This window comes from Protopterus annectens, chromosome 8.part0 (genome assembly GCF_019279795.1).
Source record: "Protopterus annectens isolate FY-2018-M chromosome 8.part0, PAN1.0, whole genome shotgun sequence".
In the NCBI taxonomy this organism is placed as follows: Eukaryota; Metazoa; Chordata; order Ceratodontiformes; family Protopteridae; genus Protopterus; species Protopterus annectens.
The window spans coordinates 1,324,375,718-1,324,397,864 of NC_056741.1; the positions used below are offsets into that span (position 1 = coordinate 1,324,375,718).

A 22,147-nucleotide genomic window follows, 5' to 3' on the forward strand; every position below is an offset into this window, starting at 1 on the left:
GTTTTTCTACTGGATCTGAAAGACAAGAATAAATGAAATCTCTGATTAATTGCAAATTATTAAGTGGTTTTATAGAACACCTTACTTATGATCTGTTCTAGACTGCTTGATATTAGCAGCAATAAAAATGTACCTGTTTTTGAATGTATTAGCACAATGAGGGGGAGGGCAACTAATCTGATGCACAAAGAGAATGTCAGAAATGTTTAAATGCCTTAGGGGATTTTACGTGTATTCATACAAAAAAGTGATATATAAATAAGACAATAAAATCTGAAAATAAAAGATTGAAGCACTCAAGGAAAAGGGTTCACAGAAAGGGAAACAGAGTAGAACAGCATTCCTAAGGAGATGTTAAGCATCAAAAATAATTTCAAAACTGCAAATGACAGACAAGGCAACAGGTGCAACAACAAAAATAAGCTGCCAATCAAATAGAATCTGTGCCCTGTCCATAGGTAAGGAGATGGATAGACTAGGTAGAAAATACAATCTTTTTCTGCATTTGTCAAAGTTACAGAAACTTAAAAATGTATTACATGAATAAAATCAATGGATCACCTGAGATGAAATGGGACTAAGCAAAAAGCCTGCATTAAATAGCACGCCGTCCATGGCCGGCCTTAGGCATAGGCGAACTAGGCGACCACCTAGGGCGCCATACAGACCAGCCTTTTAAAGGGCGCCGTTTTAATTTATGTACATATTTTTTATGTATGTATTTATTTGAATTAACAACGTTTGCACTCTTCTCGGCACCCTGCTTAAGTGTAACCGGAAGTCGGAACCATGGGGGAGGGGGTGGGCACCCTCCCACTTATAGCTGCGGGGGTGGGCACCCTCCCACTTATAGCTGCAGGTTGGCGGGGATGCTTTAAAAAAAAAAAAACTTTACTCCACGTTACAACGAGAGTCTGCTGTAAGGAGAAACATGAACATGCGTGCATCACGACTCATTTGGACGTTTGGTTTAGAAAGGCTCTGTTCCCTCCCCCTCCCCTCTGCTTAGTAAGTGTTTTTTGGTGTTATCGGAAGGAGTTAGGGTGGAGTTGTTGCAGGGTCAGTCTGTGGGGCCAGAAGGAATTAAAGCAGATGATTTGCCAACATTTTTTGCAGGGCCTGGCAGGCAATATAAACCACAGAAATGGTGACCTATTGAGCTGTGCGCTAGTCAAACTGCGCTTTCTTTTGCGGGCTATACGGGGCAGGCGGGCGGCCTGAGGGAGGTGCTGGGAATTTAGCCACTGCTGGGATAGGTCTCTCCTCCCCCATTTTACTGCATAACCAATCCAGCCATGCGGCTTGGGCCTTGCTTGCTAGGGTGTAGCAGCGTATGTTTGTAGATCTGGTGTCTGGCGTTTAGACATGGGTATTTTTGTAGTGTATTAAACAATTTTGTCTTTCATATGTGCGGAGTGCAAAGTTTGTCAGACTTCTCACTTTGGGTGATTGCCTGTGTAGTACTGGTTGTCGGATTATGATACTGGGTAGTTTGCTAGTAAGAAATGGTCACCTGGACAAATTTGTTGCTTCATGTTGCCAGAATCAGAAAAAATTGTCACTTTTGCACTGTCTTCATGTTGAGTCTTGTAGCACATAGTTTATTAGGTGGTAAAAAAGTACAGTGGTGGGTATCAGATAGAGGATTCAGATGCAAATTTTGCAGAGTTCAATATAAAGTTTAGTTTTCATTACTGATTGCGAGATGCTGAGTACTCTAGTATGACTTTAGTACTTTGTTTAGAACATCAGTACCACGCTACTGTTTAGAACATCATACCATGACAGGAATAAAAGTAGTAACGTAGACAGAAACTTCTTAAATATAGTGATGTTTAACTAGTGATGCATTTTTAAGGTTAATGATATAAATTTCCATTTTCAGTTTTTATTACACCCAAGAAGTGGCACTTATTGGGAAGCTGAAGTTGCAAGCAAATGTAGGCTGAATTAGCTGAATTACATACTGAAAATGTATTGCTGGTCTGTAAAGACATGCGGCAGTGTTTTATGGAAGGATTCTTTTCCTCATTATTGAAAGTAATGTACAGAAGGTTTAGAGGCAGACAGAAACAAGTTAATTTTTAGCTTATGCACTATGCAGTTACTTTGTTCTAAGTTTTCACCAAAAGTTACAGAAGAGGATAACATTTCTGCTGTTTTGAGTAGTTGTGAAGTGGAAGAATTGTAATTACAGTAAATAATCAACTCTGTGCAGCTGTTGATGCTATAAGCAGTGCAGTTTAATGTTCTCATTCTGCCAATGGCATGTCACATTGCCAAACTCTTTTTTTTTCTTTTTTTTATGCAAGTCTTGCTAAACACTCTTTAACAATAAGTGTCATGATTAAAGGATTTTGCTTAACATCTTTTTTTCAACTACAAGTTGATTTATGTAATACTATAACTGATTATTATTGCATGATCATTGGGCTGATGAAACCCAAGCTCCCCCTTTTCTGTATATTTTTAAGAAACACTATTGTATACTTAATTGCAAAATGTTTCCAATTGTGTGTGTATTTCTTATACTGTTATACTTTTTGCACTACTTTATCTGCATCTTGTGTATGAAATGCTTGCGATCATGACTGAAAAGGGTCCCTGCAGCAGCTTGTCTACCAGGGAAACAGCTGCAGGTAACAAATAAACTGATGAATATTTCTTTGCCTCCTGCTAAGAATAAGAGGGAGCAAGCCCTCCTAAACTGGAAACACTCCCTCCTCAGCTTAAACAAGCAAATGAGACTTCCTGTGAAGTCTTCCCAAAGCAAACTGCGTGTCCAAAGTAGCTTCCTCAACAAAGCACAACCAAAAGGCATTCTATATAGTTACATCCGTACCCTAAAAGGAAAGGCCCAGATTTGTACAAAACTGGCAGTTGATGATACCACATATACTGAGTGTGTGAACACAGCTAACCTTTTAGCTGACAGGTTCTGTGAAAACTTCATTCCCCTGTCCCCGCCACATGTACCCCGTGACATCCGTTCCACCTGTCCTCTACCTTGTATCTCTAAAGAACAGGTAGTAAATGCCCTCTATAAGGCCAAAAACACAGCATCTATGGGACCTGATAACATCCCGGGCTGCATCCTACATGAGCTCCAACATGAATTAGCAACACCATTGGGTACTCTTTTCAGTCGTAGTCCAAGCATTGGCTTCGTACCAGCTGAATGGAAAACAACCACCGGTATTTCCTTGCACAAAGGTGGTGCTTCCACTAACCTCAGGAACTATAGAACTATTAGCCTGACTAGACTTATCTGCGAGGCCATGGAGCGAATCATCATGGACCTTAAAAAAATGTAGGTAATCTCCAAACACTTGACCTTACTCAGTTTGGATTTCTCAAAGGGAAATCATGCCTTTTAAACCTGGTGGACTTCTTTGAGATAGTCACCAAGGGTCTGGACGAGGGGAAATATGTGCATACAGCCTACATGTACTTTGTAAATTAAACAGTTTAAATTAACTTAAGCTTCTATTTTCTGAGAACATGACTTTTATAGTAAAATATGTGTGAAGGAGCAACAGATAAAGCAGGTTTATTAAAGGAAAATTCCACGTCCTTCACTTGCAGTTTAACTACATTACAGTGTATCTTTTCTTCCTATGCATTTAAATAATTGAAGGAAATGACTAGAGTGGCTTTCTTTGGGAGTGACCTACCTGTGAGTGTGGCTTACACCGGTTTACATGATTATTGTGTGGGTGGGGCTTAAGGGGCACCGGAGTAATACTTCACCTAGGGTGCCATTTCAGCTAAGGCTGGCCCTGATCACTCAGGTGCAGTTTATTGTCAGCAGTTTGAATTCTGAGTGGCAGCACCAAGAAAATTAAATAGGAGGAGGATTCAGCTTGGTTGCTGATGCATATGTTCTAGTGATGACTTTTTCTGAGACACCCCATCAGAGGCCAAGTGGCATGAACCTTCTGCTGTGAAGATTCTTTTTACAGGAACCGTTTTGTGACAGTCTTTTTGGAGTCTCAGATCCTTGCTTGCTTGCTTGTTCCACGGACTTTAGGATTCTTTGAAAGAGTGAGTTTGTCCTGTTGTGCTTAACCCATTAGTCTATACTTTTTAGATAGTGGTAAGCAGGATCTAATAACTCTTTTAGACAGATTTTAGTTAAGAAGTATTTAGCAGGTCAGATAATACTTTTCCAGAAACCATCTATTTTTTTAAATATTTTATTTTATATTTCCTCTGAACAAAACTGTACAATGTCTGTACACTTATTTTCTCTAACTGTATAACCCAGCTTCTTTTATTTAAAAGATGTTTATTAATCCTGAAAGCTCATGGCTATTTATTGATTGACTGATGTAAGGGTGCTCACTGCTGTGAGACAACTAGTTGTTGACATCTGTCACTGACGGAGCCACTCTGCTCAGCTTTACATTATCATCAATTTCCATATTTTATTTGGTTTACTTTTTCTTAAGAGTGAGAGAGTAACAGAAATTTGGCAGGCTTGATCTGGCTGGTAATAGTTCTAACATAAATCAGAAGAGGGTTGTAGAACTAAAAGTTATTACTAGCATTTCACTGGAATTAGTGTGCGTGTGTGCTCGCAAATGAAACAGTTTATTTACACTGCAGTTACTGCAGATAATCTAGGACTGTGATACACTGAATTCAAAGTGAAGTTGAAGAAGAACCTATGTAGGTGTGGAAGTTGTCAGCTATGCTCATGCATCAGTGACTAACAGTTATCAATACAAACAGCTAGTCACGCAAATATTGTCTATCTGTTGCTTTTGATACTCTTCTTAATTTTGCAGTTAAACAGATAAAGCAAAATTTTCAGTAGGCAAAATGAAGGTATTTACCTGTGTATTGATGGAGTTTTGCAGTCAGTCTCATCCCCTTCCTCATATAAAGATTTGATAATTAAGTTTTTGAAAAAAGTTTCAGTTTAGATGTTTATAGCACTTTCACTTCAGCAAGACACAGTCTCAGCAGCTAAAATGAAGGGTGGCAACAGTGACACTGCCAGCCCAGCTATCTGGAATTTTGTGAATATTAATATGATTCATATAAGTTCATAGGTAGGTACTAGGCTATCGTCCCTAGGGCCTATACAAGCCTAGCCAAAAAAGTACCCAGGCTTTCGCCACCCAAGAAAATTATCTGTTACAGTATGACTGATTTTTCATGCATTATAAAAATTGAATGAATTGGAGTGGCTTTTGTGGGAGTGACCCATCTGTGGGTGTGGCTCTAGGGGTATTCTTTAAGTATGGTGTGGGTGGGGCTTAAGGGGCACCAGAGCAGTACTTCGCCTAGGGCGCCATTTCAGCTAAGGCCAGCCTTGACGCCATCTGCACCACTTCTAAAAATGAAATTAGCCCCTATATATCAGTAAATATTATTCACTCAAAATCTTGACAGGGAGTCTATGCTAGAATATCTGTGCTCAAAAAGCTATATATTGTTTAATTTTTAAAAATATTTTAACATACAAATTAAATGTTAATGCACACTGCATTGATAATAGATCTATTAATATAAGACAAATCTAACACTAATCTCAATTCCATTACTCTGTTATAATAATGACGGATAGTGCAAACTAAAGAGGGAAACTATAAAAACACTAAATATTAACTATGTACAAAGATAATACACTAAAAATGAAAATGTTTAAAGATGTACTAAATGAAAAATAAAATTATATATCAGTTGCTCATCACTTAACTTTATTTTTATGTAATGTGACCTTTATTATGAGGACATGCTGAAGAATTAAAAGGAAAACAAACTACCTAAACTATCCAAAATTATGTCAACAGTTAAATTATGTCATTTTTAGCAATCTTTTTATTATTAACGTGCATATGGGGTATTTCTTCTTTATAAATGACAAAAAATATTATAAAAATTCCAAGAAAGGAAAAGGTAAAGACTCTCTCAAATTCTTACTTGCAATATTCCTAGCCAAAGCCAGAAGACCCCACATTAGTGTAAACACCTTGCCAAAACTCATGTAATACCTCACATGGAAAAAATAAGTTCCCAATCAGTTTTAAGCATTTTTTTTTTATGTTCTACAATTATTGTTGCAATTACATTTAGAACCTATAGTATTTTTATTAGGAATGAAAAATGTTTTGCAGATGAATTTCCATGTAAATGTTTTGCAAAATAAAGTAATTGTTACAGCAAGAAATTGTAATACAATTCGTTTCTGTATGGATTCAAGTCAGAAAAACAGGAATTCATAATAAATTTCAACATGGATTAGAAATAGCAATCTTGACGTTGGAGAGGATTTTACAGAAAGCAGATAAATGAAGCTTGTTTGAGCTATTAACATTAAAAACTGATCTTAAATTAGTAAAGATGTTTAATCAAATGAAATAAAAGTCCTGCTTCCATTTTTTAATCATTAACCGTATGAAGCAAGAGTGCCACTGATAAAAGAAAAATAATTTCAGGGTAATACTTTTTTGAAAGATGTTAATTAAAATATTAAAATATTTACTTAAGTTCTCACTGTACAAAGATAATTTAATGATTAATTTGACTTTCCACAGAGGTGTGCCATTTAAAATATTTACTTAGGATTAAATGAATATATTTTCAACCATCATCACATGTAGAATCTAGCCAATAAATTAAAATGACAAAATATGTTTCAATATTAAGAAGTCCTAAACACCCTTTACTTAAAGCATTATATGTTATTTTTAACAGACTTCTTCATAGGTTCATAGGCTGGTACTAGGCTATCGGCCCTAAGGCCTATGCAAGCCTAGCCATAACAATTCCCTGGAAATTTTTTCCCACAATATTTACTTCTTTGGGCCTCTGTCTAGCAGGGTGACTGACATGATCCCCGGGGTGAATTTCCCATCTCCCATCCAATTATCAAGGTTCCTTTTGAAGAGGGCCAATGAGGTTCTCTGCTTGACATGTAAGGGCAGTATTCCAGAGAATGGGGAGTCTCTGGGTCAGGAACATATCCCTCCAGCATGTTTTGTTCAATGTGATGATAAGGTTTAGATCCCTGGAGTGTGTGGCTCTGAGGGATTGGGATTTCTTTAAGTGGAGCATGCCCAACAGCTCAGGGTTTGACATGGCCTTGTATGTTAAGCAGAGATCGCCTCTGCGTAGACGATATGCCACAGAGTATAGCTGGAGTTTTTTAGACGGTCAGCATATGGCATCTGCTTTAGGCCTGTGATTCTTTTAGTGAGGTATTTCTGTGGCCTTTCCAGCTGTTGCAGATGTCTTGTGAGGTACATACCAAATGGGGCATTATACTCTATAATGGGTCTAATGAGGGATGAGTACAGTGGGACAATGACCTCCTTTTTTCTGGATGAAAAGCCCTTAGTGATGAGGTGTGCCACATAGAAGGATTTCCTGACTGTTGTGGCGATGTGGTTATCGAAAGTGAGACCACTGTCCACTTGTGTCCCTAAGTCTCTCATCACACTTTCGATGTTTAGTGTCCTGCCACCTATGTGGTAGTTCATGGGTACATGTTTTTTTCCAAAGGGGATGACTATACATTTCTTGGTATTAAGCTTGAGTCCATGGCTCTGGCACCAGGCATCTGTTTCTGTAAGGCCCTTTTGTAGAATATCCACATCATTTGGGGATTCAATAATGGCTCCCAGTTTGCAGTCATCTGCAAACTTTGTTAGCCAGAGTCCCTTAATGTTGGCCTGTACTTCAGAGAAGTAGATGCCAAACAAGAGTGGTCCCAGGAATGAACCCTGAGGTACTCCACTTGTCACTTGTCCAGAGCTGGATTTGGAGTTGGCTACTTTTGCAGTCTGGGTTCGGTCAGTAAGCCAGTTGGCAACCCATCGAGTGACGTAGGGATTTATGCCCAGCTTAGTAAGTTTATCTAGGATTCCAGAGTGGGGGATGGTGCCGAAGGCCTTGGCGAGTTCCAGATAGCCTGTGTGGACCTCCTTGCCCTCGTCCACAGAGGCAACCAAAGAAAAGAATAACAACCTTTTATTAACGTTACTTAAGCAAGTGTTTGATGAAGGCACATATATCATTTAGAAAAATAATAATTTGGATAGTAAAACCAGTTTGATAGGAAACCATCTGACTTAAATGAAAATATGTATTTTAGTCCACTGTGAAATTATATATGTGAACTTAATATTCTCAAAAATCTGCTTTAATGATAGGTAATTTTTTTATGACGATACCTAAATATTTTAATTCTTTAAAATTCCTATTACAACTCTATTTAGTTTGTATGCCTAGCATTAGTTTCCAATCTAGCAAAAAGGTATTAGTTTTATATGTACTGAATTTTAAATTTGCAATGCAGCGAAACTCTTGTAGTATATTTTATTTATTTCATTTTATTTAGTTATTTATTTACCAAAGCTTGTTGACTGGAGAAGTAGACTGATCACAACTGATGCTTTCAGCCATAACCCAGGTACACAAACAGCAACAGGACTAAGTAGCAAACAAACACCAAGTCAAACAATGAGATAGAAAATACAGAATAGATTATTTTTGAATAAGTACAAATGCTTACAAATTGATAAAATTTTAGTAATGCAAACATGCAAAAAACTGACACAGACATTTAGAAATGAGGGAATGGGACTTTGAGGTATTAGTGCCAGATCAATACATTCTAGTAGAAAATTACTGCTTGACTAAAGTGATGTATATGTGTAATGACAACAGTAAATCATCTGCAAATAATGAATACTCTGATTTCATTCTTCTTCCAAACTTACAGCCTTTAATACTGTGATTCTGTCTAATGTGATTTACTAGAGGTTCTATTGCTAATACAAGCAGTCCTGTGGTGGTTCGAAGTCCCAGAAACATTGGTAGAATTAATGCAGATTATGTACAAAGATCCAATGACTCAAGTACGAACAGTGTTCCGTCTCACACGGGGGTTTCCCAGTGGGAGTGGGCATGCATCAGGGTTCGGCTCTGAGTCCACTGCTGCTGCTCATATTGGTGATGGATTACATTGGCAGACACGTAGGACTGGGCAGATAGTCTGCATACAGCAACTTTGCTGAAATCATTGCTCAGAGTCTGCCTGTAATGCCACATCAACAAAGGATATGGGAATGAAATGTAAAACCGAAGGCACATGGAATGAAACCAAGTACAGATACATTAGTAGTAATGGGCAGCAAACTGGAGAAATCTGAAGAAGAAGTTATAATTGAAACAGAAGGGAAGACAGTGGAACACTTTAATGGCTTCAAGTATCTAGGAGGGGTGGCTGAAGAGAAGAAGTCTCAATGAAGAAGTCAAAGCTAAAATCAGAAGGGCTGCAGCCAAATGGCATAGTGCGTCAGGTGTAGTGTATGACAGAGGAATGCCGAAGCTGAAAAGTAAGGTATACAAAACAACGGTGCAACCAGTACTACTGTAAAGTACAGAAATCTGGGCAGTAAAACAGAGCAGATGAGGAAGCTAGAGGTGATGGAAATGAAGTGCTTGAGACAGATGGTGGGATGCACACTGTGGGATAGATGAAGAAATGAGGGCATAACAGCAGAAGCCAAAGTAGCTTCAATTGCAGAAAATATCAGAGAGAACAGATTACCGTGGTCTGAGCACATGTGCAGAAAAGCAGAACACATTCTGGTGAAGAAGGTTTGGGACAGACAGGAAGAAGGTAAGAGGAAACTAGGGCACCCAGCAAAGAGGTGGATGGACTGTGCGAGAGAAGATCTAGTCAGGCATGAGTTTCAAAGAAAGCAGGAGTGTGGCATTGACTGGAGAGAGATGGTGATCATTCAGGCGACATCCTGACCCCATGCAGAAAATGGGAACATGTTGTTGGATGATGCTGATGATGATGACTATTACTAATATAAAAAGTTGATATGGGGTCCCTTGTTTCGTACCTCTTGTAACTACTATTTCACTTGATAAAAAATTATCACTCACCATAATTTTAAGGACTAAAATATATTTTAAGGTCTCATTATAAGTATTTAAAATATCCCTCTATCTGCAACTCCCCGTTTTTGCACATGGGGTCAAGGTGTTACATCAACAGTGGAAAAGAAGTTATGTCTTACCACACCATTCCATCTGTGTTGTTGATTTTCTTTCATTCATCACTGATGGGTTCGGTTGAGAGCCCTTGCAACAGAGTTGGCATAATACCAAGCTCGCGCCAGGCAAAAAAACTCTCGAGCTAAGCTTACCCATAGTGCCCTTCTCCCTGGTCCGCAGATCGAGTTTGCCCATCTTGTAACAGTAAAGTAGAGGCCATTTCTGCGCAAATGCCATAACTCACCACTTGGACCCAAAGTATCCCCCAGGAGTCTTTGGAGGGGGAAGGAGGGTGGGACGTGATGGAAGAAGATCAATAACACAGATGGAACGTTATGGTAAGACATAACTTCTTTATCTGATGTTGTTAATCTTCTTTCCATTCACCACTGATGAGACAGAATCCCCAGCTACCTTGTGTTCCTTGGGCGGTCCTTATGGAAGAATGTTCCTGAGCACCACTGCAGCTCTCCCTCTGGAGACCACATCCAATTTGTAATGGTTAATAAAAGTGTGGGGGTTAGCCTATGTGGCTGCTGCGCAAATATCATCCATAGAGGCTCTCAAATGGAAGGCTACAGATGTAGCCATAGATCTGGTAAAGTGGGCTTTAACACTCTCTGGTATAGGTTTTTGTACAAATTAATAAATGTAACATATACAGTGTCCCTTAGTCATTTTGATAAAGTGACCTTGGAGCCAGAATTGCCCATTCTAGGTCCAGAGAAGGAAATCAAAAGTTGGTCAGTTTTACGTACTGTTTTGGTTCTGTCTAAATAAAACCTCAGTTGTCTGTGTACATCCAAATAATGTAGACAGTATTCCTCTTTATTAGTAAAATTTGGGAAGAATACTGGCAAATCAATGGTCTGATTGATGGAAAAATCTGAAATAACTTTGGGGCGAAAAGAAGGGTTTGTCCAGAGCTACTCTGTCCTTGTAGAAGATTAAATAGAGTCTTTTAATACATAATGTCTGAAGCTCTGAGATTCGTCTCACTGATGTAATAGCTAAAAGGAAAAGGGACTTCCAAGATAAAAATTTGAGGACACACTTCACTGCACGTTTAAAAGGGGTTCGATTTAAGGACTGAAGAACTAACGTGAGGTACCATGGCTCTATAGGTTTTCTGATTGGAGGCCTGTGAGAGATCCCTTTAAGAAAGGCTTTGCATAACCGAAGCGAGATGAGGGGAGAATTATCCAACCATCATGAAAGTTAGGATAGCTGCTAGATGTACTTGTATGGTACAAGCTGCAGCTCCAGCTTCAAAGACTTTTGACAGATATTGTAAAACTGCTGTAACTGGAGCCAAGTATGGGTCTAGCCTCCTTTTCTTAGACCAAAAAAAGAACCTCTTCCACTTGTCTAGACATAGTCTTCTGGTGGATGGTTTGAGAGAGGCCAGGATAAGGTTATCCTGCCTGGTGATTAACGGAAGTGGAGAAACCAAGCTGTCAGCTTGAGACTGGATAGGTTTGGGTGACTCAACCCTTGGGGGTGAGAAATCAGGTCTGGAAGAGGGTCCAGAATCCACGGTTAATATAACAGAAGATGCTGAAGGAAGGGGAACCAAACTTTTTGAGGCCAAAAGGGGGCTATGAGGATCACTTTGCATTTCAACTGAGTAGCTTTCTTTATGAATTGGGGAATAGGCATATAGCAGTCCTATGGGCCAATCGTGAATCAGAGCGTCCTTCGGGGACTCCCCCTATGGGGGAAATAAGGCAAAATAGCTGCCGCATTTGTTACTTGATGGGGAGGCGAATAGGTCACAGCAAGGCTGGCCCCAACGGCTGAAATTTTTCGCCACTACGTTGGGATTGAGGGACCACTCGTGAGGTAGGAGAATACATCTGCTCATCTTCTCTGCAATCACGTTGGAATTCCCAGGGTTATGTGTTGCTGTCAGAAAGTGGTTGGAAGCTATCACCCATTGCCAAATTCTCATGGCCTCTCGACACAGGGGATAGGACTTGGTTCCTCCTTGCTTGTTGATATCCCAGACTACTGACATGTTGTCTGACTGAATTTCGATCATTCCAGAAGGAAGAACAGATTGGAATGCTTGCAATGCTAACAACACCGCTCTCAGTTCTAGAACGCTGATATGCTGGTTGGCCTCCAAAGTGGACCATGTGCCTTTGACTGTCTTTCCCTGGAAATGGCCCTCCCCACCCCATCAGGGAAGCATCTATGGTCACAATGGCCTTGGGTTGGGGGGGATGGAAGGCTCCAAAGTTCTGTGTCTGGCCTCATCCACCAAAGAAGGTCTTGCTTGCAACAACTGGTTATCTGAATTTGAAAGCATAGAAGGTGGTAATTTGGAAACCAGTGAGATAGCAGAAGCCACTGAAGTATTCACATATGCAGTTTTGCAAGAGGCACTTCTGGTATGGAGGCTGCCATGGATCCTAAAACCTGAAGAACCTCCCTTGCTGAGGCTTTGTTTTGACAGAGTATCACCTGGATCTGCAGCCTTAATCTCTGAAGTCTGTGAGCTGGGAGAGACACCAGACAAGAAGGGTGTCGAAGACTGCTCCAATGAATTCTATGTTCTGAGCTGGAGCAAGGCTAGATTTCTCTCAGTTTATCATTATCTCCAAATGTCTTGCCAGGCAAAGGGTATACTACAGGGCTGTTACCAGAAGATGCTTGGGGGGGGGGGGGTAAGGAGCCAATCATCCAAATAGGGAAACACCTGGAGTCCTTGCAATCTCAAGTGAGCTGTAACCACTGCTATGCACTTTGTGAACACTCTGGGGGCTGTAGAGAGTCAAACGGCAGGGCACGAAATTGGTAGTGGCTGACTCCTAGCCAGAGGCAAAGTAGACTCCTTAAGCGCTTGTCCATTTTAATGTAATACACTTCCCGGACCTCTATCGAGTACATCCAATCGCCTTCCCTTAGAAAACGGAGAATGGACTGAACCGTGACCATTTCGTTTGGGCAACAGACTTATTCAAATTGCTGAGATCCAGAATTGGTCTCCAGTTCCCTGTCTTTTTTGGCACCAAAAAGAATCTTGAGTAGAATCCAGATCCACATTGGTCTGGTGGGACTATTTGGACGACTCTTTTTTGATACAGCTTATTTCTGCAGCTGCTTCTTCCCTTTGACTGGGTGGAACATCGGGAAGTTTTGTGGGAAGTTTTGGATAAGTGATGAGGGGAATGGTGTAGCCTCTGGTTATGATCTTCTGCTCCCAACGGTCGAAAGTTATTGAATGCCAGGCAGCGTGGTGCAGAGAGAAATGTCCGCAGACTGCTTCCAGAGGAAACCAATCAGGCCGCTCTTCAGGAGCGCAGGTATGGCTGCCCAGAGAAAGAATCCCTGGGTCCTTGATTACATGGTCCCCCTCTGCCTCGGTAGGGGCATCTTCCAGAAATGTCACCCCCTCTGCCCCTGGGGGTATCATCACTTTGTGTGGCACGGAAAGCAACTTGAGATTTTTTTGTGCCACATTTTTCTGCTCCTCTGGTTCCTGGAAAAGAAATGTTGAGGATTGGAAAAATGTAGACCTAGGGCAGACAGGGTCTTACCGTCCTGCTCACACCTGGCCAGGGTGTCTTTCACCTTGGGGCCAAAAAGGGAAGATGCTTCGACTGGAGCATTCAGGAAGGAAGACTTGAAAGGGTCCGCAAAGTCACAGAAGCACATCCAGACATGGCGTCTCATATGCCTGAACCCACGCTCTAGCTGCCCCTTCGGCTGCATGTGAGAGTAACCTCATGGACGAATTGGAGATAGATTCCAGGGTTGCGAGCTGCGAGGCAACTTTGTCCCTTGCCTCGTCAGACACCTGTCCTGCGAGCGTTCCAAAGGGTAAGGAAAACAAGTCTTTTTGGAGTCTTGTAAAATGTGCCAAGTAAATCAGAGGCCGTACGGCAAAAGTCGCCGATGCAAAAACTCACTTCCCTAATCTGTCCACAGCCCGGGACTCTCTGTTGGGTGGATGAACAGTATGACTGTCTTTGGCAAGGTCCTTTTTTGTGGCCGCCGCCACCATAGCATGGACTGGTAAACCTCTTGACCAATGTGGGTTTTCCTCGGGGGGGGGGGGGGGTAGTATCTTGTCAGGTCTCCGAGGAATCGACTCAACAGAATCAGGGTTCTTCCAGGAGCACTGCACCCAGAGTTGTACCAGCTCATCTGCAAGTGGGGTCACCCAAAAAGTAGATGGCTGGGCACGGAAAGCCTGCAGAAACACAAACTGCTTGGAAGAAGGGTTAGTGGGCTTTCAATCCCCCTTCCGTTTCAACATTTCAAGGATGTCTCCAAAGGAGACATCAGGATGTGACCGTGGGGACCCTTCACCATCATCGAAATCCGTATCCTCTGTCAGAGACTCTTCAGGAGAGTCTACATGCTTCCTCTTGCATAATCTCTTCTGTGGGGGCTCCTCAGTGGGGGCTTCTGAGTAGGACTCGGAAAAGGGGGTGCCCTGTAATGGGGTCTCCTGCAACTTTCCTGCCTGGTGTCCCGGGGAGGTGGCTTGTGTCAGCTATAGCTCAGGGGAAAAAAAGTCTGGGGTTCCGATGTCAGTGGAATGCTTCCAGAAGCAAGTGCCCTCTCCATAGCTCAGAAAGCAGGTCTGCCGGAACAGAGGACAACCTTGGAACCAGGGTCACACACCCTCTGTTGAACCCACTCCCAAGGGTGGAGCCTCAAGCAGGATCAGTGCAGACAGAACTCCCGGCACCGTGGACGGAACCACAGACACACTCGTAACCGTACCATGAGCCGAAGAGCCCACAGCCCAATCACGGGGTTGAGGAAGGCCTGGTTCAGAGGGGACCAAAGGCCAAAAGGACACTCCCAGAGTCCCAATGAGGTCTGCTACAGATACAGAGATGGGGAGGGGGGTTCCAAAAATGAGGAGAGTAGGATGGAGTTCATGGAGAAGCCAACCCAAGTCCTGCAGGTGGATAGGTCCTAGATGGAATGGGTAATCTCATGGCTGTCAACAATTGATCCACAAGACGCACCACGTCAAACTCAGAAAGGCTCCTGGTGGATCTAGTGGATGCTCCTGACGTGGAGTCAGGTCATTCGAGGAAGAGACTGTATACTTGCCTGAGTATCGGGTCCGTGGTGTGGAATCTACCAGCACTGATGTCTCAAGTTTGGAGACCGGAAGAAGTGGCATCAATTTTGTCATTATCGGAACTGTGAAAGGGCTCTGTGCCGAAGGGGTACTCGGAGCTGACATGAAAGGTTCAGTAGCAAGCGTAATCGCAGAGATAGGCATCGAAGGCGTGCACTGTGCTGAATCGGCACTCAGTGCTGAAGTTGTAGTAATCTATGGACAGTCAGTAGTCGGTGCCGTAGACAGTACTGGAGCCAAAGTCGGTGCCAATATAGGAACAGTCGTCTGAACAGAAGAGATTGGTGCAGATGAGGCAGACTTATGCTCCAAAGACAATTTAGGTACCTTAGATTTTACCAGTTTGCCCTGGTTACCCAATGGTGAATAGGGAACAGAGTGAGACCTTTTCTTATCCTTGGTTGGAGGGGGTGAAACCTCCATCACAGAAAGGACCTCTGAAAAGGGCAACATAAAAAAAAGGCCCTTCAGAATCAGTTTGTTTTTGCACTCATTCAAGGTGCGCGGACTAAAACTTTGACAAATCACATAAGGGGGATGCACTGAAAGATAGGGCACCCCCAAACAGTAAACACAGTCATCGTAGGAATCACTGTCAGGCAGTTTACCCTTACATGAAGTACAATGTTTAAACCCCAACATGCCCTTTTTATCAGACATTATGAACAAAATACACACAACAAACCAGATAGAAACTAAGTCAAAGAGTTCTGTTCTACTATATCTATATGTCTAATATGTCTATAGATCTACTATATCTATGTCTAAATATATATATATATATATATATATATATATATATATATATATATATATATATATATATATATATATTTGGTCGAATTACACAGTCTAAAATGATTCCAGGCATTTCACTTCACTGAAAGCTCACTTGACTGAAAGCTCATTTGGTCGAAAATGGAATATAGCCCCTGCCCCACTGCAGTGCAACCCTGGAGTGAGAATAATAAATAAGGGGGAGTGTAGCCCCCCACATTATGCCAATAGTTTTTACTAAACATATATATATCAATGCATTTCTAATGGATATACCTTCTTATAATAGTGAATACATTAGAGCTACCCCCCATATTTAATATTCTCACTCCAGGATTGCACTGCAGTGGGGCAGGGGCTATATTCCATTTTCGACCAAATGAACTTTGACCAAGTGAGCTTTCAGTGAAGTGCAATGCCTGGTATCATTTTCGACTAAGTGTAATTCGACCAAATGTATGGAATCCATAGATATATATATATATATATATATATATATATATATATATATATATATATATATATATATATATATCTATATATCAAAACACAAGTTAGCCGAAAAAGGAAGAAGAAAAAATACCAATGATGGTATTTAAGAAATACCACAAGGGTAGAAGAAAAGGCCGTACCAACAATGGTACTTAAAAATTACCAAAAATGTAGAAACAGGAGGGTAAAAAGGTCTATAACAGCTTAAAAGTTAAAGAGATATCAAGATTACCAACAAGAAAAGAGATATAGACAAAATATCTTGAAAAGATATCAAAAGTTTTCCACTAAGCTGAGAGCTTGGCTTGAACGTGGCTTTACGGCTAAGCAGCAAACAATATCTGAGGTAACAGGGAGAAGGGCACTACGGGTAAGCTTAGCTCGCGAGTTTTTTTGGCTGGCGTGAGCTTGGTATTAGGCCGACTTGGTTACGAGGGCTCGGAACTGAACCCATCAGTGATGAATGGAAAGAAGACTAACAACATCAAATCATTACTTGCAGCCAATGCTGACACCCTTAAATTTGAATAAATAAGCTCAGTTTAAAGAGTCAAAAACACTTTTTTAAATATCTAAGCTAACCAATGTTATTTTTTTATGTTTATATACAACACAATCCAATATGGTCAAAGCTTTTAAACATTGTCTTGTGCCTGTCTCTTTAAACTTTATGTGGGTTTTGTGCAGTAGGAATGAAATAAAATTTTAATTCTATCAATGAAAATGTCAAAGATTTTACTACCCATACTTACAAGAGATACAGATCTACAAAACAATTACTACAGTCTAATTTGCTTTATGACTGCTTAGTAATAGAATATTTCCATGAAGGGGTAACTTATGCTTTCTAATAATGATTTTAAATATTCCCTAAATAATATTTAGAACTTTCTGAGGAAATAGTTAATAAATTTCTCCAAAGAAAGATTTTGCACAACTAAACAAAAGTGGGAGCTCCTACATACATTAAGTCTTTCAACTGTGCATCTAACTCTTATGCAGTTGTTTTTCACATTGTTTTCTTTTTCCAGCCATAGCTGAATGACTCAACAGTTTAAGACTAAGGTAGGGCACGCTATTCACTGCTTTTCAATATATTAATCACTTCCCACTTTTCTTTGCCTGTCTATTGTCCATGAATTAATCCCCTCCATTATTTGCCTGTTAATTGTCCATAAGTTAAACCCCTCCACTAATCCTCCAACATCTCTTCTCATTAGATCATGCTTTCCGTCTCTTACACTATGCAATCTTAATGGACATTGTCCATGAAATGTAAAGCTGTTCTCATCACAAAGTGCTTTGTATTTCATTTAATCCAATCTAATAGTGACAGAACACATTAAAATGCAAGTGTATTCCCCCTTTTCCTGTCTCTACATGGTTCTGTGGAGTGTGTGCATATTACCAAGTTGTATGTAAAACATTTCATTATTTCTCTCTATTTGTTACAGCATCTGTAAAATCAAATGAACAATGCAGAAGAGAAGTAGCATTTAAAATATTGACATCCTAAAAAACAATTAGACCACTGATTCCAGCTCCAAAAAGGAGTGATAAAAGCTATTTAGGAATGTGAAACCAGGTAAAGCTTTCCTGGGATCATTACCAAATTAGCCTAAATGTGAGATGTCAATCAAAGAAAAAAATTACTAAGCATCAAGTCACTCGACATCTTACCTGAGCTGAAGGTGTGCCAAAAGCAACTAGTCTAGCAACTCTTTCATGTAGAACATTCACATTCTAAACTATCAAAATGTTCTGTCTACGAATTTGTTGCTACTAAAAATCAAAGACTCACAGAAAAAAAAACATATTAAACGTTAGTTTCTTTTAGAGACAAAAAACAGTAATTAAGAGATCACATAACAAAAATATCCCTACTATACCACATAATGGGGCAAAGACAATATGGTGAGAACAGGATCCTGGCTGCAACAAACTCACATCAGTACGGCAGTGCTACTCAGGACATTTTAGGTTGTAATAAATTGTAAAATATTGCTTACATTTTAAGTTATCCATGTTGTTTAGAAGATCAATATACGGTAAAAAAACAATCTTCCCATTTCTGAGTAGAGTTCATAGGTTCATACTAGGCTATCTGCCCTAGGGCATTTATAAGCCTAGCCAGAGTTTGTTTGGCTTTCGCCACCCATTTTAAATGAATTTTGCTATGCCCTTTTTCGAGGTTAGTCTAACAGTGACACAGAAGTGATACCCGGGGTAAACCTACACTCTCCCATCCACTCATCAAGATTCCTCTTGAAGAGAGTCAATGAGGGACTCTGCCTAACCTGGACTGGGATTTTATTCCAGAGTGAAGGGAGCCTCTGGGTTATGAATCTGTCCCTCCAGCATGTCCTATTTATTTCAGTGCTGAGGTTCAAGTCTCTCGAGCACGTAGCTCGATGGGATTTGGATTTTCTGAGGTGCAGCATGTCCATTAATTCCGGGTTGGACATGGCTTTATATGTCGGGCACAGATCGCCTCTGAGCAGGCAGTATGCCTCTGAGTAGAGCTGGAGTTTCTTTAACCGGGCAGCATATGGCATCTGTTTGAGCCCTTTGATCCTCTTGGTGAGGTCTGTTGCCTTAGGTATTTCCTCATACTTGCATCCTCAATGTTCCTTCATCATTTCTGTCAAATCTCTAAAATCCATCTAGTTATTTCACAAATTTTGAAAGACTAGGCCATTCAGAATTAGGTAGGTCTACTGTGTAGCCTGTCCACCTTGTGATATAAAATGACAACTCTTCTGGTATATCACTACTAATTCACTTTTATATGTATAGGTTATGTGCACTGGTTCTCAATTCCCTGACCCATGTCTGCATTTTCAGATAGTCCATATCTTTTTATGGATACACCCAACTTACTGGTCAGTTTTCACCACATGTATTGTAGCTCTGTCAACCACTATGATCCAGCAATCCTAAACTAATGCTTAAAATTTTAAATGGCCAGTATCATTTGGTCATGATAAAGAACGGTCAAAATGTCATGGTCAATGCAGGCTCATTTCATCAAGATGCAACTCACCAAGACTGACCCCTTTTCCCCTCTGAAGTGTGACACAAAGATATTTACAATACGTAATGTGGTTGCAAAGCCTTCTACATTAGGGGACAGATATGAAGGCCCCTCAAAAACAAACAATGTTGTCTTTTTCCAAGCTCATTCTTTCCAAGATGCACTTGCAATAAGATAAAATTAATACACAAATATATACAAAGCAAGTTCCTGTACTATATTTCTGTAAGATTCCAACATACTAAAGTATGAGTAAATCAAATCTCAAAGTAAGACTCCCAAATGTGTATATAATGCCTTCTACATGGCACACCTCATCACAAAAGGTTTCTCATCCAGGGAAAAAAAGAGGTCATTGTTCCCCTCTACTCATCACTCATTAGACCCCTTATAGAGTACAACGCCCCTTTTGGTATGTACCTCACAAGACATCTACAACAACTGGAAAGGCCACAGAAATACCTCACAAAGAGGATTACCGACCTCAAACAGATGCCCTATGCAGACGGTCTCAAAAATCTGCAGCTGTACTCATATCGCCTACTCAGAGGCGATCTCTGCCTAACATACAAAACTATGTCAAACCCAGAGCTGATGGACATGCTCCACTTAAAGAAATCTCAATCCCTCAGAGCTACATGCTCTAGGGACCTAAACCTTATCACCACAATAAACAGAACATGCTGGAGGGATAGATTCCTGTCCCAGAGACTTCCTACACTCTGGAACAAACTACCTACCTATATCAAACAAAGCTCCTCATTAGCACTCCAAGAAAAATCTTGATGATTGGATGGGAGATAGTAAATTCACCCCAGGGATCACTTCTGTGGCTCTGATTGACAGGGGCACAGGAGAATAATTTTCTTGGGTGGCAAAAGCCAGGGTACAGTTTGGCTAGGCTTATATAGGCCCTAGGGCCAATAGCCTAGTACCTACCTATGAACCTATGAAAGGACTAACATGCATTTTGACTAAGGAAGTATAGAAGAAACTCATGTAATCGGTCCATAGTACATTAAGCTGCACACTTCAAGTATTTTATGATTTGCAATAAGGACTGGTATTTGTTATGCTCACTGGCTACTGTCCCTTGTTTTCATCACCATTGACTTGCACTGTTCACCATCCTTTCTACATCCCCCATTTGGTCTTGTAATATTTGAAGTTTAATTTTCCTACACAACAGTATATGAAAAATGATCAAATGTGGTAACTAAATTAAAACAAAATTATAACTTCAAAAAATGAACTCGTCACCAATTTGGTAATCTAGATGCAGTTCTGAACAGTGCATGTGCAAAACGGAAATACACTAAATGCTTCCAGCTGTGTCCATCAACAGACTGCTGCCTGTCAGTTGGTTCTATAACAGGTTCTAAGACAACAAGCAAAGAGATATGTGAGCATAACATAAGCACCTAGGCATTATCAACATACTAACTCACCAGAACATGTGCTGCAATACTATAAAATAATTAGACAGTCACAAACTAGATATTTAATGAAACCCAAACACAGGAAAGAGTGGAATGAAAATGTCAAGAAAAAGTGGCAGGAATTTTGAAGAAATATCTGAAGCAGGATAGGAGAGAATTGCAAAGTCAGTGTAACAAAACAGTTCTGGTCACTGAAAGCTTCCAGTGATACCTATAAAAGAAATTTAATGGGAAGCATTGCTGCTGCTATACTAACAAAGTGGTCAGCTGCTGCTAGGGTAGTGTAATAACTTACTGCAACTAGTTCAGTGAGGAACTGGAGAAAACGACACATTATCAGGACAAAATATCTCACAGGTGCAGAAAGTACTTTTATGAACTATTCAGCAGCGCCCTTCAATTGATTTAATGAAAGACTGATGGCGTTTTACCAGAGATGGGCAGCAACATCATTCAAATAGATTCTTCAACAGATACCAAAGATCATGTAGATCTGGCCAACAGGCACAAAAGAAATACATATGCCTCCTCTGAACATCATCTAACATGGCCTCACAAATACCACCCTGGTATGCATTCCCTTTAGACAATTTGCATTTAAAAACAGGCACATACAGGCTTAAGTAATAGTCGGCAATGGTGTCACTGGCAACAGAAGAAAACATGATCTGAAAAGGCAATTTCCCACAACATCAACAGCCTATCAGAAACTGTACACAGTGGACTGGACACTGGGGAGTACTGTTAATACCTGGTATGGTACATGTTTTACTGCTCAATCAACTTTATTTTCAGTCTCTATATTCTGCTTCATCTTGAAAAGGCTGCAATAAATGTAACTTATCAAGTCTTTCACAACATATAGAGTTAAGGGATTTCTTCTTCTCCCAAATCCTGTAGAAATCCTTTCAGCCATGTGGACCCCAGCAGAAATATTCTATATACTCAGAATTTCAGCTGGAAGTTAAAACTTTAGCATTCCTACTACTTAGAGCAGGAATCATAATCACAATTGCTGGATGATTTTATACTTGAAATTACTTCTGAATTTTCATGGTTTGGAGAAAATTACATGATTGACAGGCAAAAATATAAAGTACAAGCAAAGTTTCAAAGTTTGATCTGTGTAGGATATGTCAACTAACAGCCTTTGGGTTCAGAACAGCATGGAGATGTAGTATAGACATCTACTCACTGTTAATACAGTTACCATCTTGAACTGGTAGATGCAAGCACCACAGAACACGACTGTGACGATGGACAACAGGGGAAGCA

General features: G+C 40.4%; 1 protein-coding gene across 4 annotated transcripts in view; it reads right to left on the reverse strand.

Annotated features, from left to right (window-relative positions):
* The window catches only part of NLRX1 (NLR family member X1), a 498,840-nt gene that overhangs the window by 312,393 nt on the left and 164,300 nt on the right, over window positions 1-22,147 (reverse strand). For all 4 annotated transcript variants that reach the window (XM_044080859.1, XM_044080860.1, XM_044080861.1 and 1 more), the window contains one exon: window positions 1-15. This exon is cut by the window's left edge and continues 599 nt beyond it. In XM_044080859.1, coding sequence (XP_043936794.1) covers window positions 1-15 — 15 coding nt within the window. The remainder of the gene's footprint in view (window positions 16-22,147) is intronic.